This window comes from Pseudoliparis swirei, chromosome 13, assembly GCF_029220125.1.
Source record: "Pseudoliparis swirei isolate HS2019 ecotype Mariana Trench chromosome 13, NWPU_hadal_v1, whole genome shotgun sequence".
Classification (NCBI taxonomy): Eukaryota; Metazoa; Chordata; class Actinopteri; order Perciformes; family Liparidae; genus Pseudoliparis; species Pseudoliparis swirei.
Window position 1 is genome coordinate 14,095,810 of NC_079400.1, and position 16,307 is coordinate 14,112,116.

General features: G+C 41.7%; 1 protein-coding gene across 1 annotated transcript; it reads right to left on the reverse strand.

Moving 5' to 3' along the window:
- Positions 1–7,007: 7,007 nt before the first annotated feature.
- On the reverse strand, positions 7,008–13,514 carry hhex (hematopoietically expressed homeobox). The gene is made up of 4 exons (XM_056429610.1): positions 12,812–13,514; positions 9,479–9,657; positions 7,899–7,949; positions 7,008–7,673 (listed from the first exon to the last, which is right to left on the reverse strand). The coding sequence occupies exons 1-4, from the start codon at positions 13,194–13,196 to the stop codon at positions 7,329–7,331; spliced, it is 960 nt and encodes a 319-aa protein (XP_056285585.1). The 5' UTR covers positions 13,197–13,514; the 3' UTR covers positions 7,008–7,328.
- Positions 13,515–16,307: the final 2,793 nt, after the last annotated feature.

The following is a 16,307-nucleotide window of genomic DNA, read 5'->3' on the forward strand; positions in this document are numbered from 1 at the left end:
ACTTGGACACGTGCATCCACATTATGCACACAGCCCGTTTCCTTCATGCCGTTTTAAATCATTGCTCTTATACAGCACATTGGTTAAAAAAGTCAAACCAAGAATATATATTCAAATTATTTATCTATATTCAGAATATGTATCTATATTCAGAACATGTATCTATATTCAGATTATGTATCTATATTCAGAATATTTATCTATATTCAGAATATTTATCTATATTCAACTTTAGTTAGCCTATGAAGAGCAAAACAAATTAAACATTGACGTGAACATTAAAAATATATACTGGGCCAAGAGAAAAATTTAATATAAAGAAGCTTTAATAAAGTACACTTTATAGTTCAGATCAGATCAAGGTCTGATTATTTATTATGACAGTATGATGATACAGAGTACAATATAAGTTCATACAATAGGCCATCAGGTTTGAAAAATCAATCATACTAGAATAACTGCGGAATTAAACTGAATAAGGAAAGTATTATACTCCTGTATTATGTAAATAATCATATTAACCATGTATTTTATGACTTATGTAAATAATCATATTAACCATGTATTTTATGACTTATGTAAATAATCATATTAACCATGTATTTTATGACTGTATTATGTAAATATTCATATTAACCATGAATTTTATTCTGCTATATGATGATAAATCACACTACATAGTGATGTTCATTATAGTAATCATACTCCATATGTACTATACATCATCATTGTTTGTTGTTTTGCCACGTTATACGTCAGATAAACTTATATTATATTTTATTTTATTGTATATTTGTAAACATGTCTGCTGCTGCTTCACGAAGTTTCCCCCAGGGGATGAATGGAGTCAAATCTAATCATGAGGAATCCTGCTGCAGTGAAGCCACATGTCAGAAGTGCTGCGGTGAAGCCACATGTCAGAAGAGCTGCGGTGAAGCCACATGTCAGAAGTGCTGCGGTGAAGTCACATGTCAGAAGTGCTGCGGTGAAGCCACATGTCAGAAGTGCTGCGGTGAAGCCACATGTCAGAAGTGCTGCGGTGAAGCCACATGTCAGAAGTGCTGCGGTGAAGCCACATGTCAGAAGTGCTGCGGTGAAGTCACATGTCAGAAGTGCTGCGGTGAAGCCACATGTCAGAAGTGCTGCAGTGAAGCCACATGTCAGAAGTGCTGCGGTGATGTAAACAAGTAAACTAATGAAGTAAATACTATTAATGATCACAACTAATTCATTGTTTAATTGTTTTCCCCAGAAGAATGGGGACTGCAGATCAGTGTTACATTTCTTCTTCCTACGTAATGCTCATTTATCATTGGAGAGGTGAATTTTTTTTCCAAAAACAGATGAATTCTGATGAAAAGTAGTGAACATGAGACACAGGTGGACCTAAATCCACCCCGGTGCGGCCCGCTGTCCTCGGTGTGTTAATGGGAGAGGAAGCTGCGGCTCTGCCACAAACACACATTAGTCATCATTACAGGTCTTCAAAAGCTGTTTGTGCTCGTGAGCCACGGCAGAGCACATGGGTTCTGTTTGTCCTTTCAACAGCGATCAGAGCACGGACAATTAACTCCTCGTTCCCCGAGAGACACATCGCTACATGAACTGCAGAGCGGTCACAGCTGGAGGTCTTGAAACATGATGGGGATTTGTTTTGCTTTTGGAGACAGAGAACTGGTCCCAACAACCATTCAATTAGTCAGGCGTGGTTTATGCTTAGGACAGTTAAGACCAGTTGAGACCAAATTAAGAATGACATTAAGTTCATGACTCGACACACACTTCTCACTTCTGTTCAGAACACAGAACACGGAACACTGAACACTAAACACTGAACACGGAACACTGAGTGAACACGGAACACTGAACAGAACGTTCTCTGATCCTGATACTTGCGTGTTCTAGATGTTCTTAATTGTGCTTTCTATTAATTGAGTGAAACTCGACAGCAGTGTTCCTTGCACATTACTACACATGTGAGTATGTTCTGTGTATGTTCTGTGTATGTTCTGTGTATGTTCTGTGCATGTTCTGTATATTCTGACGGTGTTCCTCCACCCGTGGCCAACGGCTGCTTCCTTGGTGATGAGATCTTCGACATCATTGCAACTCACTTTCCACTTCCTCCACTAACAGTAAACCTCTTTATTAATCCAGTCTCCACTGCTATTGTAAACTCTGTAAACGTTTCTCCTCACATTTTAATGAGCGTACATCTAAACAACATGGAGTCAACCATATATGTTGTATGTTGCCATTCTGATGTTTGTGTTTCTCAAGGCCTGGCTCTGTTTCCTCCCCTCCCCCTCTTCCTCAGTGTCTCTGTGGCTGCCGGCGACACGAGTATCGATGTAAACAGTGTTTTCTCTCATTAATTTATCAGTTCAGTGGAGGGGGGGGGGGGGGGTGAGGTCTCAGCGTGGGGAGATAATGGCTTCCATTTGGCCAAGGTCAACAGTCAACACATTCCACAGTCGTTCAAATATAACCACACATTAACTTGTTACCACCAGTACCACAAGGGAACACACACACACACACACACATACAGCGCTCATAGATTGTCAGTGGTGATACTGTCCTGCTGGTTTATGATGGTTTCATCCTATTAAAGAGGTGATTCAAAGTCTCTGATCCCGGCTCAGAATCAGAGGGGAACTTATGATAGCAGGATGACACCTGATAGTCCGGACACGTGTTCACAGCTTCAGAGTTTTGATTCGGGATTAGGTTAGGTTCACTTTCACTTCATTTATATAATAATAATAACACCCTGGGAGAGGCAACATGGTTTACGTTTTTTAAACATATTAGTGATTAGAACTTAGTTTTATTTTCATATTTCTCAGAGCAATAAAGCTTCATCTTTTTCTAAAAAATATACAAAATATATCAATGATCCACATTGTTGCCCTGGGTGACATGTTCCTTCACTATGAACACACACACACACACACACTGGATCAATCCACCGAAGAAAATAGTCCCCAACAAATGTTGCACTTCCTCCTGTTGAAGTAAACTACAGTGTTCGGCTGTTTCACATTATTAAACTGTTGTGTCTTTATAAACTGAACTGTATATATTTTGGAAGTGTCTGTAAAGATCTGTTGAGAATCACAGAGCAACACATTGCTGCTGCTTTTGTTTTCACATTTATCTTCCAGTCAGGAAGAGAGGAGGAACGTGAAGTCCACGCAGGTGTTCAGGGTATCGGTCCAGCTCCGAGTTTGTGTTACGAAGACGATGGAGAGTCGATTATGACCCGTATTCAAGGCAGACACACAATTAAACACATCCTATGGTACCGTGACCCGGCCGGGTGGGGTTGTGAGGTGTTGTGGTGGTTTTCCTAAACCTAACGAGGTGGTTTTGTTGTTTGTTTAAACAACGGTTCCACGAAGTGGGATAGATTGGGACAGTTGTGGTTGTGCCAAACAAATGAAATCAAGATAACAAAACTAGGCCTGGCTAACTACCTCTAGGAAAAGAAACAAACAAAATGGATTCACCTGCTTCTATAACAAAGTCCTTGTCAAAACTATACAGAGGGAGCACCAACCAATAGTCTAATGTTTCTACAAAGTACCTACGTGAGTGCACAAATGTACAAGGTACCTCAAACTTACCTACTGTCCTCAACCTCTCACCACAAACCTGCACACCTAGCAGTGTCAGTGTAAACATTACACGATCCAAAACATCCCCCTGGACTCCTCTGGCTTCTTTCTTTTAAAACAGGGCACACTCAGCCGATTGGCCAGCTGGCCTTCTGGAACCCAGGTGCAGTCGGATTGGCCTGTACAGGTGGTAATTGATGGCACCTGAAGGGAAAACAATGATGGAGGGGAGAACACACAACATTGACACGTAACAGGCGTGATGAGTGGCACCAAAAAAAAACCAGAAGATGTGTCACTCAGCACGAACCCACTAGATGGAATGTCCCCAAAAGTGCTGAAAATGTAACGTAATATAGCCTGAAGCGATGTAAACGTGACTGTGTGTGTGTATGCGTGTGTGTGTGTGTGTGTGTGTGTGTGTGTGTGTGTGTGTGTGTGTGTGTGTGTGTGTGTGTGTGTGTGTGTGTGTGTGTGTGTGTGTTAATTGACCAGATCAGAGAGGCCCTTTGGAATCAAACAGCTATCTCCTGAACATTTCACCCACCAACTGTGTGGGCTATTTCCCCAAATGTTGACTTTAGCTGCACAATTTGTGAACCATTACACAATCCAGGCCCAGATCAATGTGCATACTGTTGGTTTTGGAGAAGTCTCGTATGTGTGCGGCCGTTGAACCTCCAACGTGAAAGAACACAAACATACGCACAACACATACACGCAGCTTCCATCCTGAAGGGGAATATCGCAGTGGTATTTATTGGTAATATTCCCATATTCCGGCCTCCCGTCGGGTCCAGCTGTGATCCCGTGATGCATCCAGAGGTCTACGGTGAGCGTATTGTATAAACAATCAGCCGGTATCTCTGTGCGGGCCCTGCTGTCCTGAGGCTTCAATCATTAACCTAATCTACTTACTGAAAAACTCCCACCGTGTTTGCATGAGAACTCCATGATAAGCTATTTGAAGTTGAATGTGCTGATGGGACGACCATTGACATGCACTAAACTGTTTGCTAATCTGTGGCTGCCTTTGATTCCTGGGGGGGGGGGGGGTCCTCCGGCTCACGTCCTTTCACCTACATGGCCGGTCCCACAGGTTCTGTGAAGCTCTTTGTGGTTCTTCCTCAAGAGAACATGTTGTGGTTCCTCTTGTTCCCGGAGGAGTGAAACATGGAGGTGCCATCTGGAACTGAAAATGGTTCTTCAGAGTGATGCCACAGAAGAACTATTCATGGTTCCACAAAGAACCTTCAAAAATGTTTTTTTAAGGCACCATATCTGGTTCCACAAAGAACCTTTCAAACCAGGGTTCTCTAAAGAACCACTTCCTTCAAGAGTTTCTTTAAAGAACCTCAACAAAAAAATGTTTTCTTCATTTAAACAAATTAATACAAATGTTGTCCTTGTCTGATTGTTGGTATAGTTGGTTGTTATGCTGTTATGTTGTTTGTATTTATTCGTCGTTGTTTTTTGTTGTCTGCGGTAGCTTGTAAAAACTTAAAAGAAAATGATTGAAAGAAGAAAAAAATGGTTCTTTAAGGCACCATCTCTGGTTCCACAAAGAACCTTTCAAACCAGGGTTCTCTGAAAAACCATTTCCTTATAGAGTTCTTCAAAAAACCTATAAAGGTGTCTGAAATGAGAACATGGTTCTTCAGGTGATGGTTCTTCCTAGAACCACAAAGCCTTTTAAAGAACCATTTAAGAACCATTAAGTTCTGTGTTGTCCACTAAATGCATGTTAATGCAACAAATGTGTTCAGAAGCATCTCTTCATGGGGGTCAGAGGTCAAATCAAGAACAACGTTGACCTTCTTATGAGCTTCCTGTCCGAGCCCCACAATCCAATCCTCCTTCTCAGGTTATAGATTTGTCCTCAGACTAATTAAAGTAGACATAATGTCCACTGTTAGAGATTATAAAGCTATCCCATATCAGTGGGGCTGATAACTTTCCCTTCAAAAAATAATATCAGTTTAAAAGCTGATTACATGTCAGAAATATGAAGCCATCAGAAACTATAAGTCATAAACTCTGAAAGGGGCACCGTCTGTTATATGATTTTGATTTTCTAAATCCATTTTTTCCGATTTTCATACTTTTTATTTATTTTGCCTGCATGAGACACGTACACACAGATCTATTAAGCATTACACTTATTATCTGTTCATAGTACATATTTATAGTTACAAGCACATACATATTCATCATGCTTCATAACAATAAATATAACACATTAAGGATTTTAAAATTGCATATCAATTAGTACTTTATAATTGCTCATTCTTTTTAAAAGAATCATGATGATTTTCATTGATGTAATATTTTATACTGTTGTGATATAATCAGTTAAAATACATTCAAATGTGATTTCTAAATTACTTTAAGTGATCTTCGTTTGCTTTAAATGAATAAAAACTTTAACAAGAAGATGAAACGTAGACTTTATTTTAACTTTACTCAAAGCAAACAATGATCAGAGTATTTATCACATTATATTAATATAAGTGATTAGAGTGAATTATAGAAAATATGATCATGTTTACAACCAGTGATCAACTATTATGAAGCTTATCTTATAAAATACTTTATAATGTGTTGTGATTATTGTTATCAAGAATTGTGACTATTTGAGTGCTGACGACTATTATTATATGATAATGTGCTCTAGATATGGACGTCATATTATTACCTTCGCATTGAAAATGCGGAAGGTTATGTTTTGATCGCCGTGTATTTATTTACTTATTTATTTATTTATTTGTATGTGTGTTACTCGCATAACTAAAAAAGTATTTAACCGAATCGCATGAAATTTGGTGGGATGATTGGTTATTATCCGGGGACCATTTGATTAGATTTTGGGATCAATCGGGTCAAAGGTCAAGGTCATGAAAAGGTCAAAATCTTCTTTTACCATTGCGCAGTCAATTTTTATCCAATTGGCATGCAACTAATGCCAACATGTTCATAATTCAATGCCCAATCTTGTGATATGCAAAGGTATGCGCTCTACCGAGTGCCCGTTCTAGTTATTATTATTATGATTATGAATCATAGTAGCCTATAGCTTGTCATATTACGGTGTTAGGTCACTTTTTTTACAACTTCTCCCTCTTCCTCTTATTATTTAAATTTGAATTGTTATCAATTCAGGTCTATACACATTTATTATTGTTATGCTATAATGACTCAGGTTGTAGATGGTTACAGACATGACGTCATTAATTATTTTCCTTCTTGTTTTCCCCCTGTGCCGCTTTAAGAAATAATAAATAACAAATCACAGCCAATGACATCTCCATCCGACAGTGACACAAATTATTCATATATCACAAAAAAATTGTTTATTATAAGTCATCACCCGACAAAAAAATTCTTGCGATACTTTGATTATTTATTTGAATATCACATTTTTAAGGCAACGACTTATAGAACATACGAGAGCTCATCATCACACACACACACACACACACACGCACGCACGCACACACACACGTTTACAGTGACCGACATAACACACACATACAGCAGAGTGCTATTAATACATGTTCAGTGAGTCCCACTGAAATATTTCACCTGAATATTACAGGATGTAGTCTCTCCATCTGTCTGACGTCATGGCGTAACCCAAATTAAAAAAGGTGAGTGTCAAAGTGATCTCCATCATGGCGGGCCCGGTGTCACTGTGGACCCACGTGGCTCCTATGGGTGCCGCGTGAAGTCCTCGTCGTCGTCCTCGATGTCCAGCTCCTGGTCCGTGTCGTCCGACACCTCAGAGTCCAGCTCCGTGTGGGGGGGCTGCGGCTGCGTTTGCATTTGCGTTTGCGGCTGCGTCTGCGGCTGTGTCTGCATCTGCTGCTGCTGCGGGGACCCGGAGCGCATCACGCCGCGGCCCGCGACCTGCACCGGCTCGGAGGCCGGGAGTGTGTGTCTGTGCTCCGGGCTCCGGGTCCCGGAGGACTCGGTGGTCTCGCCTCCTTTGCTGCTCCTGCCGCCGGCGGCGCAGACCTCCTCCTCCGCCTCCCTCTTGCCCCCCGGGAGAGTTTCCTGATGGACGGAAAGGTTTTATGAATCATGGAGGCCGCTGGTTCTTCACCGCGGAGCAGAGGGAACTCGAGTAAAGGAACATAATAATAATAATAATAATAATAATAATAATAATAATAATAATAATAATAATCATCATCATCATCATCATCATCATAATAATAATCATCATCATAATCATCATAATCATCATCATAATAATAATCATGTGACTGAGAGCCTTACCTGTTTTAGTCGGCGCCACTTCGCCCGTCGGTTTTGAAACCAGGTTTTTACCTGAAAGACGAAATGGAAATATACCTTTACTTATATATATATGTATATATATATATATATATGTATATTAATATTTTAGACTTCAAGTCGTTAGTCGAAAACGATATGAAGCTGTTCAGATAGGGGATGGGAATATTTTTTCAATGTTTCCTAAATGTTATATTTTGTAATACTTAGATGTATTACAAAAGTAGAATGCACGCGCATCACCACCAGAACTATAGCCTTACAGGAAGTGCACCAGAAAGTGGTAATCAGAACCAGAATATATATATATATACAATAATATATACAATTTACAATAATAGTATATATGTATACATATATATATATATATATCAAACATATTCAGAAAATAATATACAGGACTGTCTCAGAAAATTAGAATATTGTGATGAAGTTCTTTATTTTCTGTAATGCAATTAAAAAAACAAAAATGTCATGCATTCTGGATTCATTACAAATCAACTGAAATATTGCAAGCCTTTTATTCTGATTTATTGCTGATTATGGCTTACAGCTTAAGAAAACTCAAATATCCTATCTCTAAATATTAGAATATCATGAAAAAGTATACTAGTAGGGTATTAAACAAATCACTTGAATTGTCTAATTAACTCGAAACACCTGCAAGGGTTTCCTGAGCCTTGACAAACACTCAGCTGTTATAAATCTTTTTTTTTACTTGGTCTGAGGAAATATTAAAATTTTATGAGATAGGATTTTAGAGTTTTCTTAAGCTGTAAGCCATAATCAGCAATATTAAAAGAATAAAAGGCTTGCAATATTTCAGTTGATTTGTAATGAATCCAGAATGCATGACATTTTTGTTTTTTTAATTGCATTACAGAAAATAAAGAACTTTATCACAATATTCTAATTTTCTGAGACAGTCCTGTATATATTTCAAAGCACTATAGATACAATAAATATATAATAAAATAAAAATACGATATGAATATGAAAAAACACGATACAAATAGGTTCAAGAAATAGAAATATATAGAAGAAATAATGCAGTAAGAATTATGAAAATGAGAAACACAATAAAAATACGAAACGTAATATAAACACATTTAGAAACAAATATAGAAGCAAATACAATACAAATATAAAGAATAAAATAAATACTACGAAAATATGCACAGTGTATCTGAAATTTTAAAAAAGAGCTGTAGTATTTTATAAATGGTTTTGTTTTATATAAATGTGCAATGTCCTTTAATTCATGCATATTTATTTCAAGTCACCAAAGTATCTAATTGAAAAATGTCTGATATAAATATAATATAAATATAATGTATTAATTATAATATTAATATTAATATAATAATATTAATATTAATAATATTAATAATTGAATTTCTTTCCAACTGTATGACGCTCTGTCTTCTCACGTTCTCCTGGGCCCAATACACCGAACCCCTAATTGGTTTCAGGATCTGTATTTCGGGTATCCCCCTCCCCCCACCCCCTCACAGGCCGCTGCATGGTGAAACGGGCTCGGAACCGGACTCGGGCGGGCTCACCTGTCTCTCGCTGAGCTGCAGCATCTTGGCTAGTCGCTTCCTCTCCGGGGGCGAGAGGTACTTCTGGGTCTCGAACTTCTTCTCCAGCTCGATGGTCTGGTCGTTGGAGAACCGGACCTGACCCCCTTTCCGCTTGTGCAGGGGCCGCTGCATGAAGGGGGTCCACAGCAGAGGTTTTCCTGTTGAAGGAGGAGGAGAGGCGGTTCATTCAGGTCCACATGTCACACGAGCGTCATCGCATCCTCCATGTTTGTTTATTCATGGCACAACATGGAACAGACTACCGTTTAATAACTTATATTAGCCCAAGTACATAAGAGCTATTATGATTATAATGATTATTATTATTGTCATTTCATCATGATCATTATTATTATTATTATTATTAATTTTATTAGTATATGTTGTCAATTATCACGCCAACCAAAATATTTAAAGATAAATTTATTTAAGCTGCAGTCGAAAGATAATGAGTCATTATGTATCGCTCTCTATTGATCAGACTCATGTGTGCGCCGTGTAATCAGTGTGTGTGTTTGTGTGTGTGTGTGTGTGTGTGTGTTTGTGTGTGTGTGTGTGTGTGTGTGTGTGTGTGTGCGTGTGTCTAGTCGGGTTTCCTCTCCTCTTAATGGCCTGGAACAAACAATAGTGCTGCGGCCGCCACGCTGCTGTGTTTCTGTTGTTTTGAGGAAGGTCGTGACAGAGTGAAAACTATGGCCAAATATCCGCTTCATGTGCTTCCTGCTCTGCGGCCGATGAGAGAGGCGCAGCCGGCAGCGGCGCATAAATCTGTTGCGGTCGAAACGTCTCGAGCTGCTCTTTCCTCCATAAGGAAGTTAGCTAATCAGTCCCCACGAGACCTGCTCCCGAAAGACCAACAAATACATGCATATATATATATACATTTATTTTATATATATACATTTATTGTTGTGTATACTTTTATTGCATTTATTATTTTTGTATATATATATATATACATTAATGTTATATATATTTACTTTTATTTTATTAATAACTTTTACTTATTTTATTTTATTGTATTTATATTTTTTTTATACGTATACATTTATTTTAGATATATATATAGTTGTATTTTATTTATTACTTTTACTTATATATAGTTTTATTTTATTTAGTACTTTGTTATACTTATATATGTATACTTTAATTGTATGTATTACTTTTACTTATATATAGTTATATTTTATTTATTTCTTTGTTATACTTATATATGTATACTTTAATTGTATTTATTACTCGTTTATACTTATATATACACTTGTATACATATATTTATATACTTTAATTTCATGTATTACTTTTCTATACTTGTATGTATATATATATACATATATATATAAATATGTATACATATATATATACATACACTTGTATTTAGTACTTTTGTTATACTTTTATATATAAAGGAAACATTTTATAGAATAAAAGCTGGTCACGGGGTTTCATAAACTGCAGTCCTTTATTAGTTGTAAGTGTATTCAGGGTAAAGAATGGTTCTACACGTTAGACTTCTACAGCTCTCTCCTGCTAATTGCTGCATTTCAATCCGTTGCCTAATGTAAGGAAACATGTACGGCATGCAGTCAAACTATTGAGTGAGACGAAAATGAAAAAGAAAATTAGACTTAATATATGTTCAAATAAAAACGCGTTGTCTTTTTAATTCATATCTTTTTAATCTGAAAAACAACCAACACACGTGCGGCCTACTGAACGACAGCACATCTTGTTGTAAATCTTTTCATGGGGTCAAACTGAAAACAAAACTGTAATAGATATATTTAGCGCATTTCCAGCTCTTGTAAAAGTCGCAGGAAAAAAACAAGAACTTTTATTCTTATTCCCTATTTAAAATGTCCCCTCCGTGCCACTGGATCTCCTTCTCTCCCGTAGTTCCCGCCCGCTCGGCCTCCCTATAGTTCCCGCCCGCTCGGCCTCCCCTCGCCGCCGCAAGGCAACCAGAAAGAAAGTCCGCCACATCCTCCCGGGGCCGCGCAGAGGAAGTGCCACAATACGCGCAGAGCGGATCCCGGGCTATCAGAGGCCGAGTGTTTCCTGAATGCGTCTGTATTGAGGATGTCGATAAAATAATCAGCAGCGCGCAGCGAGCTCCCGAGGAAGCGGCCGGCCGGCTGAGCCGGGGAACCATTCAACAGCTTCTGAGAGCAGATTTACTCTGATGGGCTTCCGCCAGGGGCGGAAAACAGGGGCCCGCTGCGCGCCTCTGAAGAGGAACCGAGGTCTACCCAACCGGTCTGATGCGGACTCAGAACCCCCCATCACCTCTCAAACAGTCCAACGTAAACACGTGAACACACCTCCGGCCTGCACGAGCCCTGATCCCCCGGTGGAGGGGTCACATGGTGCACCTTCACCCCGCAGGACATCTTCAGTTTATTTAGAATCAGTGTGAGAAGCAAGAACGAAACAATGTAATGGCCTTCTCCTTCTCCTCCTTCTCCTTCTCCTCCTTCTCCTCCTTCTCCTTCTCCTTGTTCTTGTTCTTGTTCTTCTTCTTGTTCTTGTTCTTCTTGTTCTTCTTGTTCTTCTTCTTCTTCTTCTTCTTCTTCTTCTTCTTCTTCTTCGAGGGGGGCTTTTGGTGCTCACGCGTACACGTGCACGCGCTCACAAAAGCCCGTGAAATAACAAAGTGATTTAGTGTTTTCTGTCAGCGGCCGGTTTGCTCCTCTTGAAGTTTCAGAACAATGGGAGTCAGGAAAAAGAGTCAAGGTTGCCCCCCCCCCCCCCTGACCGAATGGATAAGCCTGCTGCTATTGTTGCCCCCCCCCCCCTCCTCCTCAAAATACGTCTGTCACAATAACAACGTGACTCAACTGAACACAAACGTTTCTTTTTAGGACCGAAGACATGCGCACGCGTCCCGCGCGCCTCTCCCCCTCCCGCTGTGTGCAGGCGTCACGGACCCATGCAGGCTGTGTTCGTTCGCACAACCAAACGTGATACTTATGCAAAAAAAGAAAAGAAAAATGGTTTCGTTGGCACTGAAACAAAGCTTGTGAACACACACACACGCACATACACGCGTTGGCTTGCAGAAGGATAAAAACAAAAAGCTCCACGCGGTGCTACATCAGCCAAGTTCGACTTCTTTTATGAATAAACTAATTTCCTTCCTCACAGAATGAAGCAAACAACCCTCTCGTGTACAATAAGACATGACACATGCGCACTAAATATAAACTATTGTGTTCATGTCGCCTAAAGGAATACAGACAGACCCAAAGGGACAACTCCAAACAAACATGCGCGCTGCGTAAATGACTCCCATGAAGAAGACGTCCAACTCACCGAGAGGGTCGTGCCTCAGCAGCGCGTGCGCGTACTCCCCCATGGAGCGGTGGTGCTGGTGGTGGAACGGGTAGATGGAGCCGGCAAAAGCTCCCGCGGACGCGTAGGTGGCGGTGAGCGCGGCGGCGGCGTGGTGGTGGTGGGACAGCGCCGGGTGGATCGGCGTGGGCTCGTAGATCGGTGTCCGGTACGGCGAGATGAGGCTCGTGAAGGAGGAGTTGGCCGACGGGAGGGTCGGCGTGGGAACGACTGGCGTGGAGCAGCAGGAGGACGAAGAGGAAGAGGGCGAGGAGGTGGTGGCGGTCCTCCCCAGGATGTCCTCGATGTAGAAGGGCGTCGGGTGAGCCGCCTGGATGGGGGTCGGTGCGTAAAGCGGGACGCTCATGGTGCCGTTATAGCCGCCGTCGCGCGCGCTTGGAGCTGAGTTAACGGAAAGCTGCGGCCGTGTCTCCCCCCTCGGCGTCTCCCCCCTCGGTGTCTCCCCTCAGCCTTCCTCTTTATCCACGGTGTCTCCGATTAACTTCTTCACACTTTACCGGACATCCAGTTACGGTCAGCGCGCAGTGGAGAAGAGCTGCTGTCCTTCGGGGGGTCGCGGCGGTGGACTGCAGCTCGGCTCCGGGTCCAACTGTTGGGGCTGTTATCTGGCTGCAGGCGGAGAAGGGAGGAGATAAGCGGACGGCCGACTTCCTGCAGGTGGCTGGAGGTCCTTTCTGATTGGCTCTCTCGCGGCTCCGATGGAGCGCTCAGTGGTCAGATGACGGGAGTGAATAGAGATAAACGTCTCAGGAGAATCTGATCAGGCCAGCCGGTCAGCGACCCGCAGATTACGGTCGCTTGTGGGTTAGTATGAGACCAACTGATACTTTAATCTCTCTCATAGAGGTCATGAATAATCATATTTAGGAAAAACATGGAATTATGTCAGTATATATTCCCTGGAAGAATAAAACACATTAAAAACTATAAAGTAAGTTATGATGGATCGGTGAGAAAGGAAAAGAAAGGGATGAAAGAACGAGATGTGATCTCTCCATTTTAATCTTTAACGGTGAGACATGAAGATGGAGGAGATCGATCAGTTATTTCTTGTTTCCGATCGATTTCTGCATATTGTATGAGTGTTTTTGGTAGCATTGTTTCGCAGTGTGCATGCAGGACGCATGTCCGCCCCTCCTGCACGTAGAGCACCATCGAGACCCCCTGCGGCTCACTTTACAAGTGCAGGAGGATCACAAGTGATAGTGTTATTATTATCATTATGCTTATAGGAGCAGCAGCAGCTGGGGGGGGGGGGGGGGGGCAGTTTATTCTGTAACAATGCATCGTAGTCACGTGGTGCATCTAGATGCTCACTATTAGCCGTCAGATGAAGAAGAGGAAAGCGTGAAGTATCCCAACATGTATACACGTCAATCCAAATATTCTATAATAGAAAAGTATTCTAAATACATTATATTACTCATTATGTTGATGTTAATTTGATGTTTATTGTTTATTTGATCAATTAGAATAAAAGTTCCCCTGTAGCAACACAGACGTATAGTCTCTTTTTAGGAGCTGCATGCCCCAAGGACACGGACCAGCACCAGACTCTTCACTCTTCATTGGGCTGGTGATGAAGAAGAGAAGCGGAGCAGTCAGTACACATTAATGTCACATCATCCATAAATACAAAGATCAGGAACATCTGATATTTAGACTGTTCATCTTTACACTTTATTTTTAATTAAAGTCACTTCACGCAGAGACATTTACGTTCTCCCTATTCTTATGAGATTGACTCTTACTATTAACCCTAACCCTAACCCATTACTCAATAAAGACACACCTCAAACATGCACTTATAAATATATTTGTATATATATATATATATATTAGCGCCTATTTATTTCCAATATGTTACGCTGCATGTCTTCATTAGTGACACGGCTTGTTGGGCCACACGTTGGTGGGCAACAAGTTGCTTGTTGGGCCACACGTTGATCGGCAACACGTTGCTTGTTGTGCCACAAGTTGATGGGCAACAAGTTGCTTGTTGGGCAACACATTGATGGGCAACAAGTTACTTGTTGGGCCACATATTGCTTGTTGGGCCACACGTTGATGGGCGACATGTTGCTTGTTGTGCCACACATTGTTGGGCCACACATGGGCAACACATTGCTGGTTGGGCCACACATTGCTTGTTAGGCCACACGTTGATGGGCAACACTTTGCTTGTTATCGGCCACAGGTTGTTGGGCCACATATTGCTTGTTGGGCCACACATTGATGAGCAACACGTTGCTTGTTGGGCCACACGTTGATGAGCAACACGTTGTTGGGCCACACGTTGGTACAGCTCGGAGGGATATCTCTGCCGACGCACTCCAGGTGCGCTGCTCTCCTCGTCCCCTGATTCACTCACCAGTAGAATGTTTGGTACTTCCGGTGAAGTCACGTGACGCACTCAGCGCCAACGAGCGCGAAGGCGACTCGTTTTAACGGCTCTCAAAGTGCCCCGCTCACCCCCTCTCACACACGCACGCGCGCGCGTTTCCTGCCGTGTTAAACGAGGCTAAACGAACTTCTCCGTCTCGCGGTTACACCGCTGGGACCGAACCTCTCCTCGCGGGCTCCGGCTGCCGCGCGCGTGCTCTGCTCGTGTTGACTTTACTTTTATGATGATTATTTTATTGCCTGGTGATTTCATTAACGATACGGTCGCGAGTGTCGCTCCGCCGGGAGGAAGCCGCTTTGCTCCTGGTCGATACCTCCGCGCTGCTCTCCAAAGCGCGCGCTGCTAACTGCCAACTTTCTAACGGCTGTAATTTAGATAAAAGTGGAGCCCGGAGGGCAAACAGGGCCGCGGGCAGCCTTGAAGACATGAAAGGAGGCGGCCATCGGCTAATATTTGGACTGAGACAATCATTGCAGCGCATTGATCTGGAGCGGCTTAGCGCGGCGTCGGGCTCCTGTCCAGGGACAACGATTGATAACTCCTCGGCGCGGCCGGCCCGCTGCTGCTGCTGGGGGGGCGGGGGGGGGCAGCTGGCGCCATGGAGGGTCCCCCCCGACAGAGACCCCCCCACCCCCCCGGGTCACAGCCAAACATTAGCCAAGGAGGCATGGACGCCAGGAGACGTTGAGCGAACACCTTTGACTGTTTGGAGATATAACAAATAATCTAATATGACAAATATCTTTGTATATATATATATATATATACACTAAATCCGAATGATAGAGATGACTTGGTATCTAATGTTGACTTGATAACAGGACATACATGTTAAACTAATAAGATCACATACATCTACATTTTGACAAAGTATCACATACTTAATGTTCCAGTAACTCAAACTTCTCCAATTCAGACGTTTTAGATGCTTTGAGACCTGTGAGAAAATACGTGGACTTTATTTACGATTTGAGATACTCGGTCCACAGTAAATCACAACGAGTCTTCATTTGGGTCCATCATGTGCAGTATGGACCACAGCTGTATCAGTCA